The sequence below is a fragment of the Meriones unguiculatus genome, chromosome 3 (assembly GCF_030254825.1).
Source record: "Meriones unguiculatus strain TT.TT164.6M chromosome 3, Bangor_MerUng_6.1, whole genome shotgun sequence".
Taxonomy (NCBI): domain Eukaryota; kingdom Metazoa; phylum Chordata; class Mammalia; order Rodentia; family Muridae; genus Meriones; species Meriones unguiculatus.
This window is the reverse complement of record NC_083351.1, coordinates 2,587,163-2,614,731: the sequence shown is the minus strand read 5'-3', so window position 1 is coordinate 2,614,731 and position 27,569 is coordinate 2,587,163. Positions and strand designations below refer to the sequence as shown.

The following is a 27,569-nucleotide window of genomic DNA, read 5'->3' as shown; positions in this document are numbered from 1 at the left end:
GGGGCTGCCTGGCCTGCAGCTAGCCTACCCCAGGACAGACTCAGCTCTGGCTTGCTTCCCTGTCTGTTCGACTTGTTGCCTCCATGGAGAGACTCAGACAGGGCTGGGAAGAGTAAAGGGGAGGAACAGAGCCCTCAGCAGGGGCTTGAAATGACCTCCTGGGTGGGATCTGTGCCAATCAGCCCACCAGCCCATGCTGGGCATTCAAAGCCAGGCAAGGGCCCAGGAAGCCTGTGGGCACAATGCCACAGCACCAGGGACCTAACAGGGCCATTCCATCACCAATTTCTGGGATTTTGAAACAGTGTCGTAAAAATAAACATGCTTGCTCTCTTCCTGTGTAATTGGCTCCCTAAAGAATCCTCCGCATCACGCAGCAGGAAGTGTTCCTCAGGATCTGAGCACAGCCTAGAACTTTCTCTTTGTGGACGGGGGAGGGGAGGGGCTGGGTCTACACCACAGAGCTAGCATGGTCCTCTGAGAGAGCTAGAGCCTGATCCCGATGCAGAGTCTCCACAAAGGCTGCCTCCAAGTGCAGGGACATCACTTGCAGGTAGGGATGCAGAGGCCTGCCTGGAGACCAACTCTAAACATCCATTCACAGATGCACAGCTGTGGAGCTGGAGGGACGGTTCAGTGGGATGAGCACAGGCCGGCAGTTCTTGCAGGGGACCAAGGGTCAGTCCTCACCACCCCCGTGGGTTCACAGCCATCCTAAACCGCAGTTCTTGGGGAAGTTCTGGGGAAGCCCTTTTGGTTTCTGTAGGTACCGGGCAAGCATGTGGTGCACACAGACACATGCATGCAAACACTCACACACATGAAGTCCAGTATCCAACTGTGAAGTTGAAAAGCTGCCTCTGGGGTTAAGAGCACTGGCTGCTCTCACAGAGGACTCAGGTTGATTCCCAGCACCCACATGGCATCTCACAACCCTTTATAACTTCCATTTTAGAGGAACCTGTGCCCTCTTCTGGCCTCTGCAGGTACTGCACACACACGGTACATGAACACACACATAGGCAAAACACCCATCACATAAAACTTTGTTAAAGATATTAAGTTGTTGGCCTTATGTAGCACAGTTGGTAAAATGCTGGTGTGGCATGCACAAAGCCCGGTACTCCATTCCTAGCACACCAGGCATGGTGGTGTGCACCCATAGTCCTAGCACACAGATATAAGGCAGAATAGTCACAAGTCCTCCACTACACATCAAATCAGAGGCTGCCCTATCCAAAGCCATAAGTGAAATCCAGGAGTCTCCCAGAAGTCCTCACGCGGTCCTCAGTGACAGGTGTCATGCTGAGCACACAGTGGGGTGGTCGCTGTGACCGAGGTGGGCGGAGTCACCCTTTACACAACCAGCAGCAATGTGGACCAGGAAGAAAGCCACCAAAAAGTGGGTGCTGGGAAACTGAGGTAGCCCTGGCTGGCTCTGACCAGCTACGAAAGCACCCATTCTACTTCTGACCGGGGTGGGGAGACATTCATTCCAAAGCCACCCACAGCATTCCAGAGGAGAGGGTGGCAGGAAAGAGCTGGTGGCGGGAAAGAGCTGGTGGGGCCTTCCTTCCTCCAGTCAAGATGGCCACAGCAGAGGGCAGGGACCAGCGCCCACTGCCTGGCACTGAGTCCCATCCTGGCTGTGCTGTTTATTAGCTGTGTGGCCTGACGTGGTCATGCAGGCTCTCTGCTTTCCCTGAGAAAGGGGGTGAGTGAAATGCCTCAAGACGCCAATGCCACTAGGAAGAACATCAGGTCTTGAAGATAAGGACTGAGAATGTGATTGCCACTTAGCTCAGTGCCACACTCAGTGTCAGGACCCACAGATGCCCCTGGGCAGGGCACTGGCTGGGGACTACAGTGCACGCGGCACAGTCCTTCCAAAGAAACTGGATCACTTGGGTCATCATGCTTCTTCCCCATGCAAAGTGACCAACGGCCAACAGAAGTCAGAACTCTGTTCAGCCCAAAGCTGGGAAGGAGTCTGGCTGGTGGGGCTGACCCAGGTTTGCTCACAGGACCCAAGCCCAGGAAGGCCATGGCAGCCTGGGCTCCTGGCATCCCACAGCTCCAGAAGGTGATGAATAGTGCCCAGGGGACTGGCCTGTTCTGCCAGGAAGGTGACTGTCAGCTTTGCCCTCCCTTTTGTAACAGCAGGTCTCCTCAGCTCCAGGCTCCCACAAGAACAGTCTTATCTGGGATTCCGAGTCCTTCTGCAGAGAGAGAGACCCATGCTCTCTGGGGCTTGCCTGGAGCTCTGCTGTGCACTTCAGGCTCCGTGCATCTAAATAATGGTCCTGGCTACAGGACGCTCGTTCACGGGAAGGAGGACAACGAACCCCTTGTGGAACCCTGATGGCATGCACCCCCTCTCCAGCTCCAAGCACTGAACTGGCCAAGAGCCATCTTCTAAAGAGCTAAAATGTCCCTGTCCACGGTGTCTCAGTACCAAGAAGAATGGAAAATTCTGTCCTTGACTAAGCACACCAACACACAGCACTGTGTGGGACACGGAGGACACGTAATAAATGTTTATGGAAGGAGAAGTGAGCGACTAAACAATGGTCTCTGCAGGGAACATGTCTCCTCAGAGACCAGCCAGGAGTGGACACCAGCCAGCTGGCCGTGCATTCCACATCAGCCTGAGGACACACGAGGAGCTTCCTGGGACACTGAGGCCCCACTGCTGCTGTCATGAAGTGGACTGGCTGGGGAAACAGCCCAGTGGCTAGGGCGCTTGCCACACAGCACGAGGACCCAGAACTCACACAAAGGCGCACAGCAGGGAACGCCTGCCATCCTAGCACACCTATGCAGAAATGAGAGGGGCACACGGGAGGGTCAGCACCAGCCTGCAGCCGGATAGCCTGGCACACAGCTGGGAACAACAGACTGCCTCAACACTGAGGTTCTTCTCTGACAACCATGGCACAGGTGTGTGTGTGTGTGTGTGTGTGTGTGTGGTCACACACATTAAAATACAAGAACAATGAAGGCAAAGGCAATGAGAGCAATGCTCACACAGGCACACATACAAATAGCAAATAGACACACTCTGTGGTATGTCTAGAAAGTGGAATACTACTCAATAATAAAAAAGAGTGAAAGCAACATACGTCCACACGGGCAAACCCTGACACGGGGAGACTGAACAAAGCAAGCCAGATTAAACACACGCACACACACACACACACTAAGGGTTCTGCCTGCAGGGTATTTTGGGACAGGGGAATCCAGAAAGACAGCCAGATCAGGGGCTGTTACGGGAGGATCCAGTATCGGAATCAACCAGGCGCAGCAAGAGGGAGGCTGCCAGGGCTGGACCTGTGCTGCCTGAGGCTGTGGAGACAGCAGCTCCGTCAGCCAGCTGACAGGATCTTTAAACTCAGGGACTTCACAATGTGTACAATGTGCTTCAGGCTCACAGACACCAGGAAGGGACAGCCTGCCCAGCCGTGTAGTGAGGGCCAGGCCCACAGCTTAACGCTCTCCTGCACGCTCTCTGGGAAACATACAGCAAGTCACGAGTGAGTGCCCTCCTGAGGGACCTCCCAGGTGTGGTGACAAGTACTTCTATTTATGAAGTAGATTGAACAGCAATGTCTGTGTCACAGAAATGTACACGCACACACACATGCATGCACACAAATACACACAGGATGCAAAATAATCTCCCATTCCGAAAACACTTCCCTGAAAACTGTGTGTGCCAGAGAGCTGTGATTTCCGTGTCAGCTGCACCTGGGGCTAAATCCACAGTGCTGACGAACTTGTCACCACAGCTCAGATTTCTTGATTTTATTTATTTATTTTCTTCTCTTTTCTTTAAAGGCCGATAAGAAACTTAAGAAAGGGACTGAGAAGCAAATTTTACATAAAACTAAAGGCCACAGGGTGCAGTGGGAAGAGGAGCAGTGAACCTTGCAGTCCGTGAAACCTGGTTCAAACCCCAGCTCTTCCACTTGCTGTGTGGTGTCAGGTGAGTGAACCTGCCTCACTCTGCCCCGTTTTCTTCCTGAGGAGGAATGAGGGCAGTCATTCCTGTTTCTCATGAGTGCCATGAGGAAGGGCTAAGAGGAGATAGATCAGGTGTCAGGCTGCAGCTGGGCACAGAACCAGGTGCAAAAGGCGGGGGATGTATCCGTCTGAGGACATGGGGTGCAGACGAGGTCGCCGCCACGTCCAAGGCGGGGCTTCCTGTCCTCTGATTTCAATCAGCCTGTGCTGTGGCCTCCCTCCTCTGCCCCAGTTCTTTCCTACTAGTGCCAGAAAGTGCGGGCCAGGGCCGTTCCTGCCTCTGCCTCAGCCTCCCTCCCACTCCGTCTCACTGAATCGGAAAAAAGTCACTGCTTGTTTGTTTTCACATCTGACTTCGGATCTCCGAGTCTGGTCTCAGAACGCTGGAGCCAATGTAGGGTGGTAGGACTGACCTCAAAATGGCTGCCCTATTTTCAGAGCTGACCTGGTTTACGTAAGGACCTGGGCAGCCCGTCTGATCCTGTAATTATGCGGCAGGACACTTGTTAACGCCACTGAGCTCAAGCTCCCACGCTCTGCCCCACCTCACTCCGAGCCCTGCAGCAGCCACTCACAGGGTCCGCTCCCTGGCTCAGATCTGCCGTCAGCCTTGTAAAGAAGCACCGCTGTCCTCCAAGTCGCCCGTCTCCCGATCTGCGGCCGGAGAAGGCCAGCACGCAGGCGCACACCGTCTCCCGATCTGCGGCCCGGAGAAGGCCAGCACGCAGGCGCACACCGTCTGCAGGTGCCAGTCTCCCACACACGAGTAAACGGCGTCAGCTTGCTTTCCTTAATTAAACGTCTGCTTTGAAGCTCACCGTACACTCACTCCCATGGCCACATGAAGCGGGTGACCTCCGGTGCACCCGTTACCCAGTTCTCGCTCCTGGGACATCTTGAGAGACTACAGTAAATAGTACAGTCAGGTTCCCGACACTGACAGCACCACCACCTCCAAGATGCCCCTGCTGAGCCTGCCCCTGGGCGCTGAGGCCCGGTCTGTGTGCGGCTGTGCCTGTCTGGAAGCGGGTTACCCACCGTGTGAGGACGAAAGGCGAGACACGGGTGCACGGCAGGTGCAGGCGTTCAACCCTGGAAGACCTTGCCAAGACCTTCTCGGCACAGCAGCGACACTTGCCTCCCATCCGCGCTGCAGGACTGGCCCAGTGTCTCACGCTCCGGCCAGCGTTTGGCAGAGCCAAGTTTGTTTTCCATCGCAGCCATTCTGACGGGCGGGCAGTGTGTCTTTCGAGGGGGGGGGGCTGAGACGTTTCCTCGCAGCTCCCAAGTGAAGTGTCTTGGGCTTTGGGGTCGTGTAAACGTTTTTGCCTGTGAATGGGCCCTCTGCCGATTTCCATTAGTGCAGTTCTAGGTTTCTGCCTTACGAAGAGCAACCCTTACCAAACACCAACTCCCACTGTGCTCCCGTGTTTTCAGCTTAAGACAGTGGTTCTCCCACAGACTGTAAACATTTTGTATCTGTGTGTTTGCATGTGTGTGCACATGTTGCTAAGTGTGCATGCACATGTGTGTATCCTCATGGAGGCCAGAGCCTGTCTCTCGCCCAGCTTGCTGCCCTGCTGTGCTGGCTGTCCAGGGACCCTCTCCTCTGTTCTGAATGCACTGGTACACAGGTTGACACTGCCTCTCTTAGTTTTCTGCATGGGTTCTGGGGATCCAAACTCAGGGTCTCATGCCACACAGTGAGGACGTTAGCGATGGGCCACCTCCTCAAGGCCCAAACTCAAAGTTCTGACAAGGTCTAACTTGTCTGAAGACTATTCCAGAAGAACTTGTTTCCTAAGTTCTACAGTTCTGCATTTGATACTGTGAAACGTTCAGCACTGACTTGTTACTAGGGTGTGGGAGCTGAGGTCCAGTGTTCTTCCGCTGGGTGTGTAGCTGCACCAGCCCCATAAGCCATCTTCCTGCCATTGAATCTGAACCTTTGTCAAGAGTCAGCCAGGCAAGGGCTTGGCTCCACTCCTGAGTCTGCTCTGTGTCTATGACCGACGTGTCTCCATGTTCACAGACATCACCCTTGTCATATAAGGACTCTCACCATCAGGTAACCTATTTCCCTTGGCTTTACGTGGAAACTCACCCTTAAGGATACACAATTTTTGTTGAGCTTTGGATGAGAGTGGTGCTCACGGCTTACCAACCCGAAGAGAACTGATGCCGTCTCATTCATGAACATGGTATGTCTCTACTCACTTCTCAGACATCGCTTATGGTGCTATATAGTTTCCAGGACAGAGAGAGCCAACAGTCAATTCGTTTCTTAGCTATATCCACAACTGTTTTATTCTGAGCCCCTGGAATGTGCCCCCAACATGTGTCAAAGGTATGGCAGTCATCCTATGATGCTATTGAGAAGTGGTGAGCTCTTGGGTGTTGGGACGGTGGGAGGTAGTTAGGTCATTGGGGTATGCACTGGAAAAGGATAACCATTAGTTTACCAGCCTTTCCCAGCTGCTGCGAGGAGGGTAGGCAGTCTACGCTGCCACGTTCCAGTCTTCATTTTCTTGTTACCCCTGACTCAAAGCAACAGACTGAGTGATCGTGGTTTAAAAGCACTGAAACTGTGAGCTGAAATAAATCTCCGTTCTTTTAGGATGATCTTAGCATTTGTTAGAAGAAAGGGAAGCTGACAACATGGTCTTCTAGTTGGCTTCAGCTGTCAACTTAGCGTAGCCCCGAGTTCTAAGTTGGACCCTCAAGAATCGCCTCCATCACAGTGGTCTGTGGTTGTGTCTGCAGGGCATTTCCTTGATGGGTGTAGGAGGACACAGCCCCCTGTTCACAGCTCCATCACAGTGGTCTGTGGTTGTGTCTGCAGGGCATTTCCTTGATGGGTGTAGGAGGACACAGCCCCCTGTTCACAGCTCCATCACAGTGGTCTGTGGTTGTGTCTGCAGGGCATTTCCTTGATGGATGTAGGAGGACACAGCTCCCTGTTCACAGCCATCATAGGTAGGTGAGTCTCAGCTGTATAAGAAGGTGACTAATGTCAGCCGGAGAGCCAGCCAATCTGCAGCACTCCTTCACAGTTCTGGTGCACACCCTGCTTGAGCGTCTGCCCTGACTTCCCTCAGTGGTGAACCTATAAGATGAAATAAATCCCTTTCCCAAAGTCGCTTTTGACTGCGGCGTTCTTCACAGTGCGAGAAAGTGAACTGAAATTTGCGGTGTCGTGTTTCTCACTTCGCTACCATGTGTCCATTGCCAATGGATGGAAATACAGCGACTTCTGTGTATTTACCGTGCTTTCTGTGACCTTAATGGAACTCATGCAGAGGCTCCAACAAGGTGATTTTCAATCAACTGCATATCATTTTTCCCATGCCATCGAAAAAGGATCGTTTTCCCTGTATCTGTCTGCCTGTAATTTCCTTGTGTTCCTGTGTTGAACTGGCCACAGCGTCTGCTGTGGAGTAAGAGTGATGGCCGTGCACACTGCCCAGGTGTGTCCAGTCTCAGAAGAAATGAAGCCAGTTCTCACTGTCAAGAATGATGTTAGTCATGGGCCAGCACAGATATTCATTATCAAGCTAAGAAAACAGAAAAACCTGCTCGTATTCTGAAAGCTGGCATGAAAACAGGTTGAATTTTATCAGGTTTTCTTTCTGTCTCCACTGAGATGCTAGCTTGGCTTTTTCCTTTAGCTTTTTCATATGGCAGCCTGCACCAGGTCAGATAGCAAACCATCCTTACATTCTACAGAACGACCCTCACTTCTCTTATGAGCCTTTTTTTAACCTTCTGCTGACATCTATTTACTAATATTTAGTGGAGACTATTTTTGTTGGAAGAGATGGCTCGGCAATTCAGAGTCCTGGCTGCTCTTGTGGAGGACCCTGATCCCGTTCCCAGCAACCACATGGAGACTTACAAACATCCCCCAACTCCAGTTCCAGTGGATCTGGTGCCCTCCCCTGGCCTCTTTGGGTACTGCACGCATGTGCTCCACTTACCTACTTGCGGGAAAGAACATTCATACACAGGAAATGAATGTTTTTTAAAATAATATTTTGTGCATTTTCATGGATATTATTAGTCTGTAGAGATGTGTGTGTGAGAGAGCTTTGACTTTGATCTCAAAATGTCTCATAAAATGAGTTCAAAAACGTTCATTTCTCAACAGCCTTTTACAGCTGCTAGGCTGCCTCTGCTGGGACCCCTGGCCCTTCTTCAGCATACACTTTTCTGAATCAGACAGTGCTGGAAACACACGGAAATGACGTCTACAGTCTAATGATACTGTGGCTCGCCAGCCAGTACCACACCCCTTCTCCTCCACTGGCACTTTGCTCCTACAGCCCCAGGCATCTGGGAGCCTCTGGCCTTCTTTAGTGGAATCTGAGCTGCAGCTGTGGAAAGCCATATGTCAGTGGAACTGTAGCCTTGGGTCTGCCCAAGCAAAGCCACGTGGCCTGATCCTCTGAGACTGAAGTTTCACAAGCTTGAAGGTGGGAACCCGTGCCCCGCTAACAAAGCCAGCGACTTGAAAGGTCACCGATTCAGAGCTCATCGCTTCCTGCCTGGCTTACACTTCAAACTGTAGATGTTTCCTGCCACCCAAATTCTTTTTCTGAATCCTTGAGGAGAGGTGGCCACAAGTGAGCCCTGAGGTTCAGCCGGGTCTTCAGGATTCAGACCCTGGGTATGTTCTTGTCTGCTCATCTCATTTTACAAGCTAAGCTCCAACCCACAGAAGCTGGGCCTGGCCGTCTGCTTAGTGCCAGAAGTGAGCCCACCAGCCCCCTGGAGACCCTGCCTCTCTGTGTCAGCAGCAGCAACCAGGCTGTGACCGCACATCACAGCATCTCGTTCAGACTCCATCCTGAGATGGCTCAAGTCTCCTTCTTTGGGAGGAAGGGGCCTGAAAGCTGATTCTTCTCCCAGTGAATAAACCACTAATGACAAATGATCTGATAGACACTGATCTTCAAATTCCCCAAAACACACACATACACACACACACACACACACACACACACCACATACAAGCGCACACACACAATTCTGGTGCAATATTTCTCTTCTATGAAGCCTTGGGTGGCATCTGTATCAGGTGCCGAGTGTAGGGACAGATAAGGTGGGTCCGTGCAGCCTACAGGTCTCAAGAGGCAGCCTGGGTTGCCTGTGTCTATGCTATATAAATCACTTCAGCAGATACACAGCCCACCCCAGTGATGTCTGGGCACACACAGAGGGAGGGCCCTTGAGATGTCTCCCACAAGGGTCTCACAGGGGTCAGCTCATCCTTCCCTGGGTAAGCTAAGCCCTTCACATCTGCTGCTCTCATCTCCCACCAACCACCTCCGCATTCTGACTTCAGGAGGCTGCTGTGACAAGGCAGCAGACAGCCTGTCCCTTAGGTCCCTAGAGTTTGACAACTGTTTGAAGTGAGGGAAAGACACCCAGGGGTCCAGCTGCCTCAGCTGCCTCAGCAGCTCCACTCTCTAAACTAAGGGTCTCTGAAGACATCAGGGCCACCCCTACCTCCACGATAACCAGGTGCAGCCTCAGCCAACACAGAGAAAGGGCCCCTCAGGAGCCCTCAGTGCTGAGGAGAGCTGTAGCCAGAACTGGCCGTGGAGCCTATGCTGAGTCAGCTCTGTCAAGGGGCAGGCTTGAGGGCAGAGGGGGCAGGCTTTGAGAAAATTACTTTCCTCCTGCCTGTGTTTCTGTAGGAAGGATGTGCTCTGAGCCAATGTCCCCCACAATGGCCACTAGTCCCAGATGGTTGCTGGTGTCCTGAGAAGGGCACGGGACACCTCATTTGAGATTTGTATGGAGTCACTATCACAACTTGAGATTTTATGTTGACTCACCATGGCATACTACTATTTGTCTAGACTAAACAAAATGGATTCTTAGTGGCTAATGGAAACATCAAAGTCGCTGTTCAGCCCATACTCCATGTGTTCTGCCCTCTAAAGAGCACCTTACCTGAGAGCCATCATTGGTCAGTGACATCTCTGAAGGCAAAAGGACTGACGTGTGGGTTGGGCAAAGCATCTGTGGGCACCTGTCCTCCATGCACAAGTCGAGGATATGAGATCCGTGAGGTGAGTGGGCAGGTGAGGGCAGAGCTGGGTACTTCCCTCGCAGGAGCAGAGCAGCAGGCAAGTCTCATCCGGGTCCAGTTCTACCACACACACTTAGCACAGCACGCAGGCACGTCGGTGTGTCACAGCCCACTAGCAGACTCCTCCTTCAGCTTCCTCTGCACCCACAGACACTCAGCACAGATCTATCCTCAGAATGAGCTGGACCCAACAGGGAGAGAAGAGGCACCAGCAGACTGCAAAGGCAGACACGCCTTTGCCCACCTTGCCCCTCGGGGCTTCCCCTTCCTCACCCACTGACTCCTTCCTCCCCAACCCCGCTGCCAGACAGACACCAGCCCCTGCTCTCCTCTCACCCGCAAGCACCCTTTCTCCCAAGTAGTTAAAAGTCTGATACTGTCTCCCATACTGAGCTGATAATGACCGAAAGAGCTAAGGGATTGTTTTGTCGACCATGTCTGTATTCTAATTGTGAAAAAAAATCTCTAAGCCGAAGGACTGCATCTCTAATGGTAAAAATCCAATGATGTGATTCAACCCCAATAAGCCAGGTTGAAGAAGCGATATCTACTTGGAGCAGGAGAACGCCTAAGCCTAAGGCTGAAAACTCTCCTGGATTTCAGTAGAGAGCCAGGGAGAAGCACAAAAGTGGGACTTGATAAAATAGGGGCACTGTGCCATGCTGACACATTTAAGCTTGTACAGGCATTTCCCCTGCACCTACCACTTGGCTGGCTATCTTGCCAGGAAGCAATGAGGAAGGAGGCAGCCCGGTGGACCCCAGGCCCTGGCAACCCCTCCAGCACAACCCAGGATGCTCCTGTGAATGCTACCAAGCCTCTCTACATGACATCATCCCCCACTGTGTCCAGGCCCCACAGCAAGGTGCACGCGCCTGCCACTGTTGATGCCCCTTCTCAGCAGCCCCTGGGGTCAATGGCAAGCAGGACTAAGGAGTGAAGACAACACTCTGACAGAACAGCCAGCCAGACTCAGGGCCACGCCCAAGCAACTGGCCAGAAGGCTGGCAACAGGAGCGGGAGGGGGCGACAGGGGTGCACACCCTACCTCTCTCAGGTCAATCCTAAGAGCAGGAAAAGTGTGTCAAAAGACAGTGAGCAGACTGAGACTGTCATCAAGCCAAGCAGGGAAGGTGAAGGTGACAGATGCCATGAGCCATCTGAATGGTGAATCCCAGCTCTGTGTCACAACGTTTTCATGGAACAGAAGGGATGAAGGTGGAGGAAGGGGCATCCCACAGGGTGTGGGTCGCTTCTCTTCCCCTTCACCGGCCCTGGCCCCAGGAAGAAGGAGAGGGAGAAGAGGGGAAGAGATGGAAAAGGGTACAGGAGATCTGACCTTTACAAAGTACAATTTCAAACACTGCCCTTCACTCTGGCTTCTCCTCTGGCAAAGATTTTAGGGGATCCCACAGATCCATTGTGGATTTATGGTTCTCTCCATCATCCTTGGAACTTTTTGCAAAAAGTGAGGGGCCAGAAGGACTTTCTAGCCACCTTCCTGCACCTGCCTGTCCCACTTAAATCAGGCCATCTGCCCACAGCTCAGTAGCTGCCACACTGCTCTCGTGTGGACCCAGGATTCTCCAAGTAAGCCCTCATGGCCTACCCTGAAGATGCACCCCATACTCCTGGCTGATGGTGGGTGGGGAGCAGGCTACTGTCCTGGTAAGTGTCCTCAGCAACCAGCTCAATCCCATGGCTGTTCTGACCCTCCCCCTGACCTGGGTGGACATCAGGGGACCCAGGGGCCACTAAAGGACCCTGGGCTCTGATAGGGGCACACCGTGGCCTCACTCACTATTCCAGGCAGCTTAGCTGAGTTAATCTGAGTTACATAATAACAGCTCCCCACTAGCATTTTGTGAGTCACCAGCCCCTCTGAGTTCCTGGAAGGGGTCTCAGAGGAGGAACGAGCCTGGTTTGCATAGCACCGCTCTGGCCCCGAGAGCCCCCAGCCTGTCTCCCCCTCCGTCTGCCAGGCAGGAGGCAAGCGAAACCCTTTCCGGCTAGACTTCAAACGCAGGAATCTAGATCAAGGATATATTTGGCTCTCTGAGCTGATCTTTACATCAGTTTGGTCTCTGCTGACTTGTAACCCTTTGAAGCAAACCTAGCAACCATGTATTAAAATCATGTGACTCCCACGTAACCCCTAGAGAGATGCCCCAGTCTCAGGAGACCCACAGCATGGGGTTCCAAATCCATAGGCTCTGTGAAAACCCAGGGTTCCATGGCACGGTTTGAGCATTTGTTTATTTCCCAAGAATGCTCAGGGCAGTGTCTAATGATCACCTGCTTTTGTTGGGGTCAGAAATGATGATGCGACTACAAGGCTGGGTGGGAACAGCTAGCCCCCAGGTGAGCCCAGTGAGGAGGAGGATGCAGACCACAGAGGGACGAACAAGCTGTCCTGTCTCCAGGGACCAACAGTAGACATCTCAGGGAGGTGTGGAGCCGCTTGTGAGCTGCGCGCCCTGCTTCTTTCCCCAAGGCACAGAGGAGAAGAAAGCCGGGGAATAAATAAACAAACAGGCAGGGAAGGGGGTTGCTACCAACTCCTCCACTTGGCCCAAGGCTGAGAGAGAGTGGTGGGGTGTGCTGACGGTGCTGGAAGCTTCCCACTACCTTCTAAATTTACCATTTATCCCAGCATTATCATCCCGGTGAGTATCATGGCCTCTGACCCTAGATGGATCCCAGTTGCAATCAGTTTAGTAGCAGCAGCTGGAAATGAGAGAGAGCCAGCATTCACCCAGTGCCCAGTGTTTGCGGGCAGAGCATTGACTCCATCCACTGACGGCTGGCTGCGCAGCCCCAGCTGCTGGGGCTTTATGCTGAGGCTAGTGACAGCCAGCCCTGTGGGTCCCTGCCGGGAAGCCCAGACACAACACAGCACACACTGGGAGAGCTTGAGAAAACTGTGAATTGTGTTCTTAACATGTACTCAGGGCCTCCCTAGCACAAGGCATGCCGACCGCTCAGGGTTGGGAGACAGGGATGGCTGGGAGGAACAGGGCCAGGCTTGAATCTGTCTGCCTGGTCTTAAACACAACCCAGCAAAGGCTGTGGGTGCTCGTTCCCGGCTACTCCACACAACCCCATGAGGCCACAGTCTCTTCAGGTCAACGGAGGAGGCAACCAGGGCCAGACCTGGGGATCTGGACTGCCTGCTCAGTGAGCGCACACTGTGCCCCACCAGCCCTCCCTCTCCCCGGTGCTCAGGGACCTGTCAGCTCTGCTGGCCCCAAGGCTTCAAGGACTACCTCTCTCCCGACTCAAGGGAGTCCTGATACAACTCCCACCAACAGACAAACAAAAGCAGGAAACCCAACTCCGTCTGCTCCTGCCTCCAAGCATCCAGGCTTGCGTACAGCTTAGCTCCAGCCCAGAAGCCACCAAGCCTGGCTCCGAGTGGGAGCAAGGAAGCCCCTCCCTCAGCTTGCAGGCAGCCTCCTTTTCCCAGGCAGAAGGAGCGCTGCCTTCTGCCACCTCTGCTGGAAGTGACACCTGTCCTAACCAGGCTCCAAGCTTGGCAGCGAGATGCCCAGTGCTCACCCAGGGAGCAGTGAGGAGCGGAGAGCAAGCTGCGACGAAGGGCTGCCAGGCAGAAGTGCAACTCCCGAGCTCAGGCTCCGTGAGCCTGTCCAGAAGGAACAAAACCGCCTAGAGCCTGTGCTACACGTTCAGGGTTAGCTCTCCTATCGGGACTGCTGAGAGTAGCAGCTCTTCCTCGGGGTTCTATGTGTAGAAAATCTTGCATGCTAACATCTGGCAGGGAGGGACCCTAAAAGGTCAAACTTCAAAACCCCCAACAGAATCGTTTCTGAAAGCCTGGCTGTGCTCACGCGCAGCTATTGTTCTGTGGTAACTGCTCGAAGGAAGTCTGTCCGCCTGGAATTTGTTCTCTCCCCTTTATCAGAATATCCTGCCCTTTCTTTCTCTCTAACAACTTGTGCAGGTAAGTTGCAAGCAGGTGCCAGCCTGCAGCTCCGGAAGCAGCGAGGAGCTCAAGCTGCCTCTCGGCAGGGCCGGGAGGGAATCCACTGGGTTGCCCCTTAAGCCCTGGGATTTGCTGAGCACTGGGACAGTCGGAGGAGAAGGGCAGACTTACAGACAGAGCACCGAGAGGAGCTCATGCCGAAAGAAGCTGCCCTTGCTTCCTGTGGTCCACACCCCAGAATTACGGAGCCTAAACCTCATCTCACCACAGTCTATGGATGGACTGAGGCTCGGCCAGGGCCCCACACCCAGCAGGTCGACCTGATGATTAACCTCTTAGAGGCCACAGCGCAAACAAACCCAGCCACCAGGAAAAGGAGTGCCAGTAATGACGTGTGACAGCCTTCACCAGATGCTGCTGACCCGCATGCATCCCTGGGCGCCAAATCTACTCGCAAATCAAGGGCAGCTAGAAAACACTCGCATGCCAGTCTCTTTCAGACTTCTCAAAATCAGGTCGCGCACATGTCCCTCCCTCCTTTGGCCCCACTTTCTCCCCAGCTTCATGCCGGTGGGGGTGGCTGAGGCAGCCTGCTCTAGCAGCCACAGGCCCCTTGCGTCCTCAACACGGGAGCGCAGTGCATCCCAGTGGACAAACACCAGAAGCGCAAGCAGCCCTTGTCAGCTTCCATCTGTGTCGTTCAGCCGAAGTCCCAACCCCCGACCCAGGCGCTGCAGCTCTGGCTGGAAACCCCTTATATGGGGGCAGGGGCAGTAGGCTCTCTGCTCTGTAATAGGTGCGGTTGCGTGCTGAGGACCCCAAAGCCGCCCAGAGCAGGACCCAGAGAAGCCAGAGCGATTCGCTGGATGGGCAAAGTTTGCAGAGAAGGGTCTTTCTGGCCAGCCCCATCACCGCGCTGGGCTTGAGTTCCTGCTGGCCCGAAAGTCCCGGACACAGACAAGCCCTGTTCGCCTGTGTGCCTGTGAAGGGTGCTTAGAAGAAGTTGCCTGTTCTCGTCACACTCCCCTAGAATCCAAGCTCTCCAGACCCAGCTGTCCGCCAGCTGCCTGCGACCTTCTGCCCGGAGGTCATCCCGAAGCGGCTGGGTAGGCAGCTGGGCTCCTACTACAATCCTGTTCAGGGGCCCCGGTCCCGAGGAACCAAGAGGAGAGCTGGCCCAGCGGCTGTAGGGTTCTGGGCTCCCCGAACTCCACTGCAAAGCTGCTCGGGAACAGGGAGGGTTGCTGGCTCTCCCGGGCAGCGCCAACGTCAGCCCCGGCCCCCGAGTCCGCCGCGCCCAATGGCCCGCAACTCGCTCCGGGCTCCCGAGAGAGGCGCGCCGGGGCCGCCCGCCAGGACACTGCGCTGCTGGCGCCCCGAGCCGCGGGCGCGCCTGGCCAGCCCCGCGGCCAGGTCACTGGGGCGAGCGCCCCTGCCTGGACCCCAGACTTGCGGAGCCTGAGAGACAGCCTCTCCCTGCCCAGCTTCAGGAGCCCGCTGAGGCGGCCGCGCGCCGCGGCTTCGGAGGCACCTCGCGGGCCGCCCTAGGGAGGCAAGAAGCGGCGCCTTCGCTTGCAACAGTGAGCAGCAGCCCGGCCCAGCACCCACGCACCCCCTACGCACCCTCCTCCAGCCGAGTCGCTCACCTGAGTCCCAAAAGCTGTTGGATCCACATGGTCACGTTTCAGGAAGCCGAGCCTCAGACCTTGTTTGCCCCGGCCATCTGCGCGGCGCCCGCGCCCGCTCGCTCCCGTCCCGTGGCGCCGCTCTTCGGCTTCGGGCCGCCGCCGCCCGCTGCCCGCCGCCCGCCGCCCGCTGCCCGCCGCCCGCCGCCCGCCGCCCGCCGGCCGCGGGGCGCACAGCGAGTCAGAGCGCGGCCGCGCGGGGCTCCATGCCGGCCGGCGCGCCGCCGCCGAGGGGGCGCATGGTTCAGGCGGGCCGGCCCGCGGGGACGCACATCCTCCTGCCGGGGCGCGGGGGCCCCCTCCACAGGCCACACGGCGCGGGCGGCGGCGGGGCGGACGCTGTCAGAGCTGTCGCCGGCCGCGAGACTCCGAGAGCGGAGCTTCGCCCTCCGGGTCTGCGGGCAGCGGGGCTGGCGGCTCGGCGCACCGGGCGAGGGTCTAGCCTGCAGCCCGAGCTGCGAGGCTGCGATCGGCGCGGCCGAGGGCTCTAGAGGGTGGCCCCTACGGCCCACGCGGGTGGCCCACGCGCCGCCGGGTCGAGTGGGTTCTGCCCCGGGCTCCGCCGCGGATCAAGTTGCAGGAGAGCTCCGTCTGAGCGCTCGCTCTGCAGACGGCCGCGGCCCGGAGGCTGGCAGGAGGCGGGCAGGGGAGGCGCGGGGCGAGGGCGCGTGGAGCGCTGGGCGTGGGGACGCGCGGCGGCGCCGCCGCGCGGAGGAGGCGCGCGGGGATCCCGGGCCCCGCCGCCCGCGCCCACCGCGCCCTCCGCAGAGCCGCCCGCGCTGCTCCGCCGCCTCCCTCCGCGCGTCTGCCTCCGGGAGCGCTCGCCCCCGCCTCCGTGAGCCGGTCCCAACTCCGCCCGCCCGGCCGGGCTCACGTCACCCTCCTTCCCCGCCCCTCAACCTGGAGTCGGAGCCCCTAACCCGGCCGGCCGGCTTGGCTTGCCAGCCCACCTCGCTCTAGCTGGACTGGCGTCCTGGGCTCCGAGTGGCCTGGGCGGCGCCAGAGACAAGAGCCTGGCCCACCCCTTCCCCATCCCTGGCCGCGTCCTGGTCTCTACCTTGGGAAAGGCTCGAAAGAGGCCGCGGGCTCCGATTGGACCGCCGGGCGCCTCCGGATGGTGTTGCCACGGTAACCAGATGGCAAGCGAAGCAGTTAAGAGGTTCGGACCCGGTTCTAAGTACACCCAGGGAACGCGGAGGGCTGATTTGGGGAGGGAATGTTCTCACGGGACTAAGGAGCTGGGGCTGTGCGAAAAGTTTCCTTCCGCGGAGCTGCAAGGCACTGGTGATGAGAAGGGGCTGCGAGGGGGACAGAGAGGGACCCTCACCGCTCGTGCCTGGCCTCTGTCCAGGCAAGGGAAGGTTGCAGCCTGCTTCCTCCTCCAGCCGTGTCCTGCTCCTTCCTCGTTTTATGGCAACTGCTGCCTTCTCGGAGCCAGAGAGCTCTGAACCTGGCTCTCTCCTGTGTCTTGTCGACTCCACTCCCCATCCCAGCCCTTCCGGGTGCCTACCTGGTTAGTCTTACCCGCCTGGCTGGTTAGTGAAAGACAGGCACTCTAAGGTCCTCTTTCTCTGACAGAGGTGACACAGAGGCAGAGCTCCCATGGAGGCCAAAGCTGCTGAGTCCCCTAGGACCCGTAGAGACAAAAGCCGACATTGAACTCGGCACACCACGGGGGAGGAGTGCAAAGTCAAGGGCCTGGGAAGTGAGCGGTAGCCAGCCACCGTCCTGCTCGGACAGGAGAGCCGGAGCCGGACGGCAGAGAGAGGCCAGCTATGGTGGCAGAGCGGTGCTCACAGTGGCTTCTGCCAGGCAGTCGCCCCCTCCGAGAGGGTGAGGCCTCCGGGAGGGTTGCTGGTGGAGGAGGAGGAGCCAGCAGCGTCCCGCTGGGACTCACAGACCACCCAGGCAGGCCCTTTCCCCTGAGCCTCCAGCCCAAGGTTTGTGGCTGCTGGAGATTCTCCTACCCAGGTCGGACAGGACAAGAGTGGTTCCGTTTTCCCTCTCAAGACCCAAGGAAAGTGTCAGGGAACAGAGACTGGGCTTGGGTACGGGGTGCTACTGTCTTGGGGTCCTAGGTGTATCAGGCAACCTCTCTGGCTCTTGGCCTTCTCATCTAGAAGACTCCTGTCTAGTCCCTTCCCTCTGGAGGTCTTCATTAGAACTGAAGGAGTTGGCCAGGCACACGTGCAGCCTTTGCTAGCGGTGTGCCTGTCTGTGGTCCAGCTGGCTGACTCAGCACTGTCATTGCCTGGCCACTTCTGGGTCGTCCTCTTGAGGCCTGGTCCTGAAGGGTTGGAGGGAGATGATCCTACAAAGCAAGGAGGCGGGGGGGGGGGGGGGGGGGGGGGGTTGGGGGGGTGTCCTAACGGAGCTTGCTGGATCAAGTCACGCAGATGCCTGCACTGCTGCCACCTAGCGGAAAATCTGGGGTGCTGCAAGGGAGGACCCTCCAGCAGCCGGAAGAGTCCTTGGGGAGACTTCTTAGCCTGGGCAGCTGGGGGTGATGTTCTGATCCTGTTTATTCTCCAGACCTTTCCACAGACTTATAAGACCCAATGTCCTCTTAGAACGTGGTAAATGCATTCCCTTTAAACTTACGATGTTACTGAAATATATTTTCGAAGATCAATGGCACAGGGTTGGGATGCAGTGAAAGCCTGAGATCCCAGGTTCAATCCCCAGCACATGCCCAGACAAGGATTAATGCAGCAAATGTGTGAAATAAAAATGTATGTTATTGATACATTAAATAAGCAAGTGCAAATGCCAATAAAGCTGGTAGCCAGATGCACTCTGAGATACATGCAAGCTCAGTTGTCTACAAAATGCTGTTGGCTTGTGTTTGGAGTCACTGGTAACTCCCAGCCTTCAGCCCGCCACCTGCCATTATGACTTGAGAAAATGTTCAACTTCAGTGAGAGTTAACTAAGCCCAGATTGAATTCTCCTGCCCATGTTTCAAGACACTATCCTAACCGGGAGAGGCTGGACCAACAGGACAGGGATAGAAGCAAGGAAAGATGGGAATATTAGACTACAGAAGGCTCCAGGAAAATGGACAGACCACAGTAACACACACAGGACCTCTCCGTTAGGCTGAGAGGAAAGCCTTCCCCCCATCAGGCCTCTTAGAACCTGGGACCTCAGCCCACAACTTTAGTTTCCCTAGGATAACTCACATCCAAACCTCCCCAAGGCAAGCCATTGTGTATTATTTCTTTGCTTTTTTAATCTCTTGGTTAAAAAAAAATCCAGATTATTTTACAGGTGACAAAACAATAACACTTCCATTTCACCACGTGTGACCTGTTCCCTAGAATTCCAGACTCTCGTGTAGCTAGCTGATCCTTGAGAGCTCACTGGGGGGTGGGGGAGGGATGTGCCACTCCACCTAATACACAGATACATACATGCGTGCACATATGTGTATATACGTTGAATGCAAACACGTTTGTGCTGCTATACAGGTGCACACACATACACATGTGCCTGTATTTGCACACGCAGAGGCACAAACACGAATATGCATGCTCCCACACATATGCACACATCTGTCAGCCCCGGTGTGCACAGACAGGACCTCCTCCTGGGGCTGTGTGTGCAAAGCACAGGTCCTCTCCGGGCAGTTTCTTTTCTGCCCAGCAGATATCCAGGCCTGGAAGCGCCCAGCACCACCACAGGCTGCCATCCTCACCTCTCCCTTTCCAGTTTCTCAACAAAGGAGCTGCAGCCCTGCAGGAGGTCCTCCTTGAAGCTCTCTGAGGCCATTTACCTAATGGCCTTCCCAGACTTGACTATTTTTAAAACCCATCCAAAGCCAAATTGAGCTGCCATTGTTCATTTTTCTCCAAAGGAGGTAAATGTGTCTTAAGCATGACATTTGATTAAGTAGCTAAGTTTGGGGTTTTAAATGGAAGGAAAATGCTGATTAAAATTATTATAAGTTTCCCCGTTCACACAGGTGTCTTTCCCACCCTCCCTGCCTTGCTAGCTCCCCCAAAAGTGCCGGGGGCCTTGGAATCCTTGCTGTCATCCTCGCTGTCTCCTGTCTCCGTCAAGGCTGCTCACTGCTGCGCTCAGGCAGGAGCCAGGCTAGCCTGTCAGAGATAGGAGTGAAGATGGCACGCACTCCCACCCACAAAATGCCTCTCGGGGCAGGCTGCTTGCAGCTCAGGGCCAGCAAAGGAAATGCAGAGCCTCTCCTGCCTCATCTGCCAATCTGCTGTGTGCTGAATAGAAAACAGCAGTGGTCTAAGTCCCACTGCAGGAGCAAAGAGGGCTGTCCCTTCCGTCCCGGCAGGAACACATCCCTCGTTGAAGAGCTTTCAGGCTTCTCTAGACAACAGTCTCATCCTTTCTATTTAGATGAAAAGGAATGATGGGAAAGAGGACCCATCCGCCTCACAAAGTGGCATAGTTGGAAAGTGTGTCCCTGGCACTCCTAGGCTGGCAGGGTGGGAGCTCCCGGGGAAGGTGCTCAGTGAATACTCACGTCTCTTCACTGTCACCAGTGCCCTGTGTCGCAGGTCTGTCTGCTTCTCCAAGCTTCCAGGTACCCCGCAGCATTGGTGTAAGATGGTGTGGAATGGAAGGGAAGCAGGAGTCTCTAACTACAGGCCAGCCAGGAGAAGACAACCATAGGGAGAAGAAATGGCAAAAATAATTAGGACCCAGAGACCATCTGGGATAGAAACTAAAGGGAAAGCCCTTCCCTCCTCAATTCCCCAGAATGCTCTGAGACTTTGCGAGGGTCCTGGAAGGGATGCAGGCCTTCACCAGGAACTCAGGATAGGCTCTTAGCCAAGCCATTAAAATGGCAAGGCACAGGCCACCCAGGGCATGAGGAAGAAGACACTTGGCTGTCCTTATGCAGAACACAAAGGGCTGGGCAGGAGTGAGTCCTGTGGCCCCCGTGCTCATCCTTGGCATTCCCATTGACTGGGAAGGGAACATGCACTCGAGGGGTTTATGGAGCCTGAGCTGTGGAGACAAGACCTGAAGTGCCTGGGCGTGGGGTGAGGAGCAGTGGAGGGTGCTGCCATGAGCCTCTAACAGTCCTGGCTCCAGGCAGAGGCAGCAGAGTGTGGCCCCGGCTTAGAGTCTGCACTACTCCCGTCTCTTTTGACTCACTTCATAAACCCCACTGGCCAGCTTGGACTGGATTTCCTTCATTCTAAAGAGCAATGCCCTGCCCGCCCAGAGTTCAGCACATGACTCACTCAGCCAGGTTTGAGTTCCTGCTCATGGTCATGGCTTTTAGTAGCCAACACAGACCTGCTCACACCTCTAAGACCTAACCGGGATGAAACCTTCACTGCATCTCCAGCCTCAGTACAAATGATGAGCCCAGCGATGGAGCCCACGCACAGCCCCACAGTGTCCTCTGGAAAGTGGTAAGATCACTTCTATTCACCTCTCATTGGCTGAGGCAAATCACACCGCCAAGCTGATACCAGCAGGGTGCTGATATACCAGTGAGGTACGGAAGCATGAGCATCACAGAGGGTGAGCCGGAAGCTCTCCAGACAGATATCTGATCGCTCTACACTCTCCAGTGCCAACATTTTAAGAAGAGAACTTGTGTCTCCTCATCCTCAAGGCCCTAAACTTGACAGACCGTGAGGAGAAAGGCAGCTGTTTCTTGGTAGTCTGTTCAGGTCTTCCCTTCCAGCTGTGGCCACAGAGCCTTGACTCTCAACACCAGGACCATTCACATTGATTTTAACACCTGCCCCTGGTACAAGATCCCGGCTATACCACTGCCATACAGTGTTGGCTGATGATCTGTGGGGTGAGTGGTTCCCACCTGACTCCAAGATGGCAAGAGGATTCATCTTTGGTAATTATGCCTCTACATGGAAAAGAACATTGTGATCAGTCAATAAAAATCAGCATCGTCACTGTCATCATTACCATCACTATCATCATCACCATGATTTCCGTCATCACCACTACCACTATAACCTTCAATACCATCAGCATCATCAGAACTAGCATTACCATAATCACTATCACCACTGGGCTCATCAGGGTCAGTATCACCTTCATTGTCATCAGCAGCACCATCATTATCACTAACATTTCCACTGAACATCATAGCCATCATCTACATCACTGTCACCATGAACAACGCCATCATCTGCCACAATCATCATTGTATCCATCATCTCCATCACCACCACCATTATCATCATCAATTTTTGCCATTTGGTTGATGCTCAGGCCATGCCAAGAACCATTCTCAGCCCATCCAAGAACAGCTAACCCTCTGTGGCCTCTTTCTTGGTCAGTAATTGCCAGAGTCTGTCTTCCCACGCACTTCCTCAAGTGGCATCTGGGCCGCTCTCCGCCAATCTAGAAAGTAATTCAGCAGAAAAGCCGCTTCCTTGAGCACTGCCCTTTCAGAGTCTCTGATCTCTCATGCGGAGCAGTTTCCGGAACATGGGTGAAGGGAGGGCCACCTGTCACTTACGGCCGGGTCTATGAAAGACAGACACCCAGGATGTTTCCCCCAGTGGGCCTGAAGTTCACTTCTGTCTGTCAGCTCAACCCTCCTGAGAGGCTTTACAACACGTATAATCTCAACTTCCTAATAGTCCATGGTGGAGACCAAGGCCAGAGTCAGGTGGCCACTTACTTATTCCCAGACTCACAGCTACAGACATCTGTCCAGAGGGTTGTTCTGATCAGTGCAGTGCTGGGAAGCGTGGGGCTGAGGCTGGAGGCTGTATTCCAGGGTTGAGCATGGCTGAATGACCACGTGTGGACACATGACCACGCGTGGGTGGATGACAGTGTGTGGATGCATGACCACGTGTGGCTGGGTGCATGAACACATGTGGCTGGATGATCATGTGTGTCTGGATGACTATGTGTGGCTGGGTGACCACGTGTGGATGCATGAAAGGTGCATGTAGTCTGGGACGTTTTCAAAAACCAATGTCAACAAAACAGCTCCTGTGATCCAAGGCTACTGTGTGGAGGACAGTGGGGAGGCTGGCCCTGACCTACCCCACCCCACTCTCTGGCTGTACCATGAGGCGGATCCCAGGCCAAGGGCATATGTCCAAGGCCTGAATTCTCCTCTCTCCCACCCATGGCCAGGACCACTGCATTGTTTTCTTATGTGCAGTACTACTGTCCTTTCATTTCACCCATGGTGCTGGGCTCCTGTGAAACACATGCGCTTGTTTGTGCCTTTGCGGCATGTGGTTGTGGATCTTGAACAATCATAGGCTTGTCAGCTAATCACTCAGGGAAACCCTTCTCTTCTTTAGTAACAAAATTATGGTGGGGATGGACAGGAGGAGACAGAAGTGTGCCCAGCTGAAAGTTGCTTCTGTCTTCTGTGGCTTTTGGCCTAATGCAATGCACACTTGCCACTTCCGGCAAGTGCTAAGGAGCAGGCTCAGACGTTCATTCCCCAAGGTTCCCAGCCCTCCGGTAGGAAGGTCACCTACTCTCTATACCCATTTGTTCCTTTTAACTGTTTGGTGGGGGCAGGGTGGAGGGCTTGTTTTACCTGCATGTGTGTCTGTACCACTTGTGTGCCTGGTAAGACAAGAGGCCAGAAGAGGGCATCAGACTCCCTGGGACTAGAGTTACACACAGATGGGTGTGAGCTGCCATGTGGGTGCTGGGAATCGAACCCAGGTCCTCCGGAAAAGCAGCCAGTGCTCTTAGCCACGGAGCCATGCCCTCTCTCATAGTAATAAATAGAGGACAATGCGGTATTGGAAGCACAGAGATGGGGGTCTCCCTGGGCTGTGTCATGCATGCGTGCACACATACACACAGACACACACTCAAATTCACATGCTGCTGCTACCACTGCTGCTGCTGCTACCACTGCTGCTGCTGCCGGGGATTGAACCTGGGGCCTTGCTCAGGCTTAGTAAGTTCTCTACCACTGTCTTTTATATGCTGAGACAGCCTCAGCAATTTGTCCAGCATGGCTTTGGACCTGCAATCCTCTTATCAGGGCCTCCCGAGTGGCTGAGACAAAGGACAACCGGCGTGCGCCACCTGGCCAAGCCCAAGGACAGTTTCCGAGTGTTACCCACTTCCTATACAATCCGCTCCCGTGTGGCCATTTCCCCGACGTCCTTGTCACACTTCTGGCTTTAGCCCACCACCTAACGGGGATGAGAAGCTCCCCAAATTCTGTGTTCCTTTGCTCTCAATTTTCTGGCAATTTCATCAAGCAAGGAGATTAAACGCTAGGTCTCTGGGGACTGTGACATAGCTCTGGGTGGATGCTCCAGGCGGTGGGGGTGGGGGGGTAGTTTTGGAGAAGGCCACAGGGAGCCTTAAGCACTGAGCAGGTGTTCCAAGGCTGAATCAGGCCGTAGCCTCCCCAGTGAACTTGCAGAGTTCCAAGCTAAATAAAGCAACAGGAACAATCAGGACAGGCTCAGGGGAGGAGGAGCACCAGGAGGGCCTTCTCCCCCTAAACCCCCGCCCCCACCATGCCCCTCTGCCAGGCAGGTGAGGTGGAAGTGGGGAATCAGCAGGGATGCTGGCGCCATGCAGGAGGGCAGCTCATACAAAGTCTCCCGTGCTATCCTCTTGCTGTTGTTTAGGGTAAAACAAACAACTTCAAGGCCTCTCCAATAAGTCCCCAGGTGGGATCTCCTGCCAGCTGCATGGCACTGCTGAGCACCATCCTCAGCATCCTCAGGACTGCAGGAGAAGGGGACTGAGCTGCAGCTGTCCTCCAGTGCCAGCAGATGACAATTCAGGAGCCCCTCAGGACCCACTGGCACCCCAGCTCCTCGTGTGAAATGGTGTGAGGCCAGCTTGTACCAGGAGTGTGACCTCGCCTATGCCTTTTCCCTCTTGAGCCTTGCAGTTCCTACTACAGTTTGGACCATCACTTGGGGAACAATGACAAATACATAGAGTGTTTTTCGAATATTTTCAGCTCACAGATGGCTTGAATGTAAGCATGTGGAATCCTGAAACATGGAAGGCCCAGTGTAGGTGTCCTGTGGGCCTCTCTCGTCATATGGGGCACTCTTAGATAGTTACTGTCCATGGCACAGGCCCTTGGCAGAGAAGCAGAGTTGTGGCTGGCACCTGATCTTCTGCTCATGTGCACCTCTCACGTCGAGCATCTCTGGTGGCTGGCCTGCCCACGAGCAGCTGGGCTTTAGCAAGCAGAGCGTACCAGGTCCGTTCTCATGGGCCTTAACACTGATCAGAACTCACAGTCCACAGCTGTACTGGGTGAAAACATCTAACTGTCCCCTGAGCTCTTCCCTAAGGCCATTTCCGACCTTCTTCTGTGTCGTCAGCCCCATACCACAGGGTGTTCTCCTGAGCCCTCGGGCTGAAAACTCAGGCAGCACAGCCTCTGGTCCTCTCACCCACAAGAGAAGAATCACCCCTGGATCGCTGGGGAGTGCTGGGGTCTTAATACCAGATACAGGTAAGCAGGATAACAACTCAGGGAGGTAGAGGTACCTCCGCCTCTTCCCTGGGCAGTGTCTTACCCTACAAGAATTTATGGAAGACCAGGATTGGATAAAGAGTCTACCCTGGGCTGTCCAGGGTCAGGAGATCCTGAGCCTCCAAGAAAATTGACAGAAGGGACCAGAAAGATGTGTTGGTGGCTTTTGCTAGCCTGTTCCTAGGGAAGGGACTATGTATTCAAAGAGAAGCAGGCATTACTAGGTCCACGCTCACAGGACATGTGACCAGGCCTGGGGTGTCACATCCTAAACCTCAAGCATGTACTGGTAACTGAAGCCAACCCTGGGCAGGAAGGAAAGACATGGGTACAGCCCTCTCTGTCCCCCAGGCCGAAGTCCTGGCCTGGGGCTGTCCTCTTCCGGACAGATGAGGCTCCCCGTGTGAGTGTGCAGTCAGAGTGCACTACTTAGCTCTCCCTAACTTCAGAGTGAAACCATGGCTGAGCAAGTGATCCTGATTACTGGGCCCTTACTCCCATGGGGCTGGCCGCTTAGCGCTGGCCCTTTCATCTGGATTTCAAAGGGGGACAGCCGTGCTGTAATGGGACAGCAACTCACTTGAGGACCAAGGGGCAGCTTTGACAGTGAGCTTTCCAGCTCTTTCTGCCAGCATGACAAACAGGAAGCCTGGCTTCAAGACAGATGTCAAGGGAGAGAGACGCAAGCAGTCTGAAGCAGGTGCCTGCTCTGCCCTGTGGGAAGCGAGGCCTGGGTGTCTGTGGCGTGCTTCCCATTGCGGGCCCCAGGAAGCTGGAGCTCAGCTGTAACCACTCCCGCTGGCAGAGGTCCTGCCAGATTTCTGGAAATTCTAGCTGTGTGTCCTTGGAAAAGCTACTTAACTCTTCAGGTCTTCAATTGCCCCTTCCATAAATGGGGTCAGCGACAGTTTCGAGGCCTCCAGGGTCCCTCGGTAATTGTAAAGGCTGAGATGAGGGCATGCTGAGGTGATGTGCTGGCTGGAAACTGGACAGAGGCTGACGCAGCAGCAGGGCCCCTTCCTCCCCTCCTCTCTGTGCTTGCTCCTCAGCCTGTGCCTACCCCTAGCCCTGCACTCGTACTGGGCTTTGCTGCCATCCTGCTCTCATCTTCACCTGGTTCAGGCTAGGAGCTAGGGGCTTCAAAAAGCCCACTTCCTGCTCTCATGTTCCTTGGACACCTTGGCTGGGGCTTTGGGACTCAGTCAGCCCCAGTGGGAAATCCACAGGCATCCGGCTTGGATTCTCTGTGTCTCTGCCACTACGTCAGTCAGTGGCAGTCTTCTTTGTCACTTCTCTCTCAGAGCGCTCTCCCTTCCGGGGCAGAACGTACATCCAGTCACCCTATTGATGCCCAGGTTTCCTCCAGAAGCCCTCTCTGCAGAACTCTAGGTCCAAGAGGCAGTTGTCTGTGCACATAGCAATGGCCGTATATCTTGGAGACCCTCCCCTTCGTGGGTGTTTTGAGGCAATGCAAAGATGTGTGGTGGAAGGCTCACAGCCTGCCTCTCACAAGAGCTGCAAAGCCACCACCACAGAGAGAGGAGCATACAGAGCCAAGGCCTACCTCCTGCAGATGAGGCTGGACAGCCTGGTGTTCTTGCTGACATACTGAGTGGGCACCTCCCTTCAGTGTTGTGGAGTAGGAGGAGGGCAAGTTTGTTCAGGAAATATTTTGCATGTGATTTTCTTCAAGTGTCCCCAAGAGATTCTGGATAGCCAGGCTGGAAGTGGGCTGGGTCAGGGCTGTGGGCTCCTCCAGACCACTGAGATCAAAAGGCAAAGGGGTCTTTGTTCTTCATTCTACAAGGCTGCTAGCTCGGAATGATAATTGATGTATTTAATAAAAAATTGTTGAACATCAGCTTGGGGAAGGTAGCTGCCTAGATGTACAGAGACAAACAGTAACAGAGGAGAACTTGTGTATTCTATAAGTTTTATGGCCCAGGGTGGACAGGCAGTCTACAGACCTAACCTGTTCTCAGGTTAGAGTCCTAGGCTGAGCGATCAAGACACAGAGAATCAAGTGCAAGCTGTGGGCACACAGCATCTAACCCTGAACACTGAGTACCTAATAACCCTCTTCACACATCTGTATCCAGATCATTTACAAACCCAAGGCACCCGTTAAGTGAGACAGAGCCAGCACATGGCAAGCACTGGCCAGTCAGACTCCCGCAGAACACCCAGGAACTCAGCAAATGCCACTTCAATCCAGCAGCACATTGGTGTTTGGGGTCTGCAAACGAGAGAAGATGCCCTGCCTCCTGCAGCATGGTTTTCTCCCGTCTTGGACACTGGGGTCCACTGTGGTGCCACACCTTAGGTCTGACTGGCTGAGACATGGCTCTTGCTGCCGGATAGTGTCCCC

At 54.8% G+C, this 27,569-nt stretch overlaps 1 protein-coding gene across 1 annotated transcript in view; it reads right to left on the bottom strand.

Annotated features, from left to right (window-relative positions):
• The window catches only part of Ajap1 (adherens junctions associated protein 1), a 106,075-nt gene extending 89,259 nt beyond the window's left edge, over nucleotides 1-16,816 (bottom strand). Inside the window, exon 1 of the mRNA XM_021654893.2 lies at nucleotides 15,710-16,816. Coding sequence (XP_021510568.2) covers nucleotides 15,710-15,738 — 29 coding nt within the window. The 5' untranslated portion in view covers nucleotides 15,739-16,816. The remainder of the gene's footprint in view (nucleotides 1-15,709) is intronic.
• Nucleotides 16,817-27,569: the final 10,753 nt, after the last annotated feature.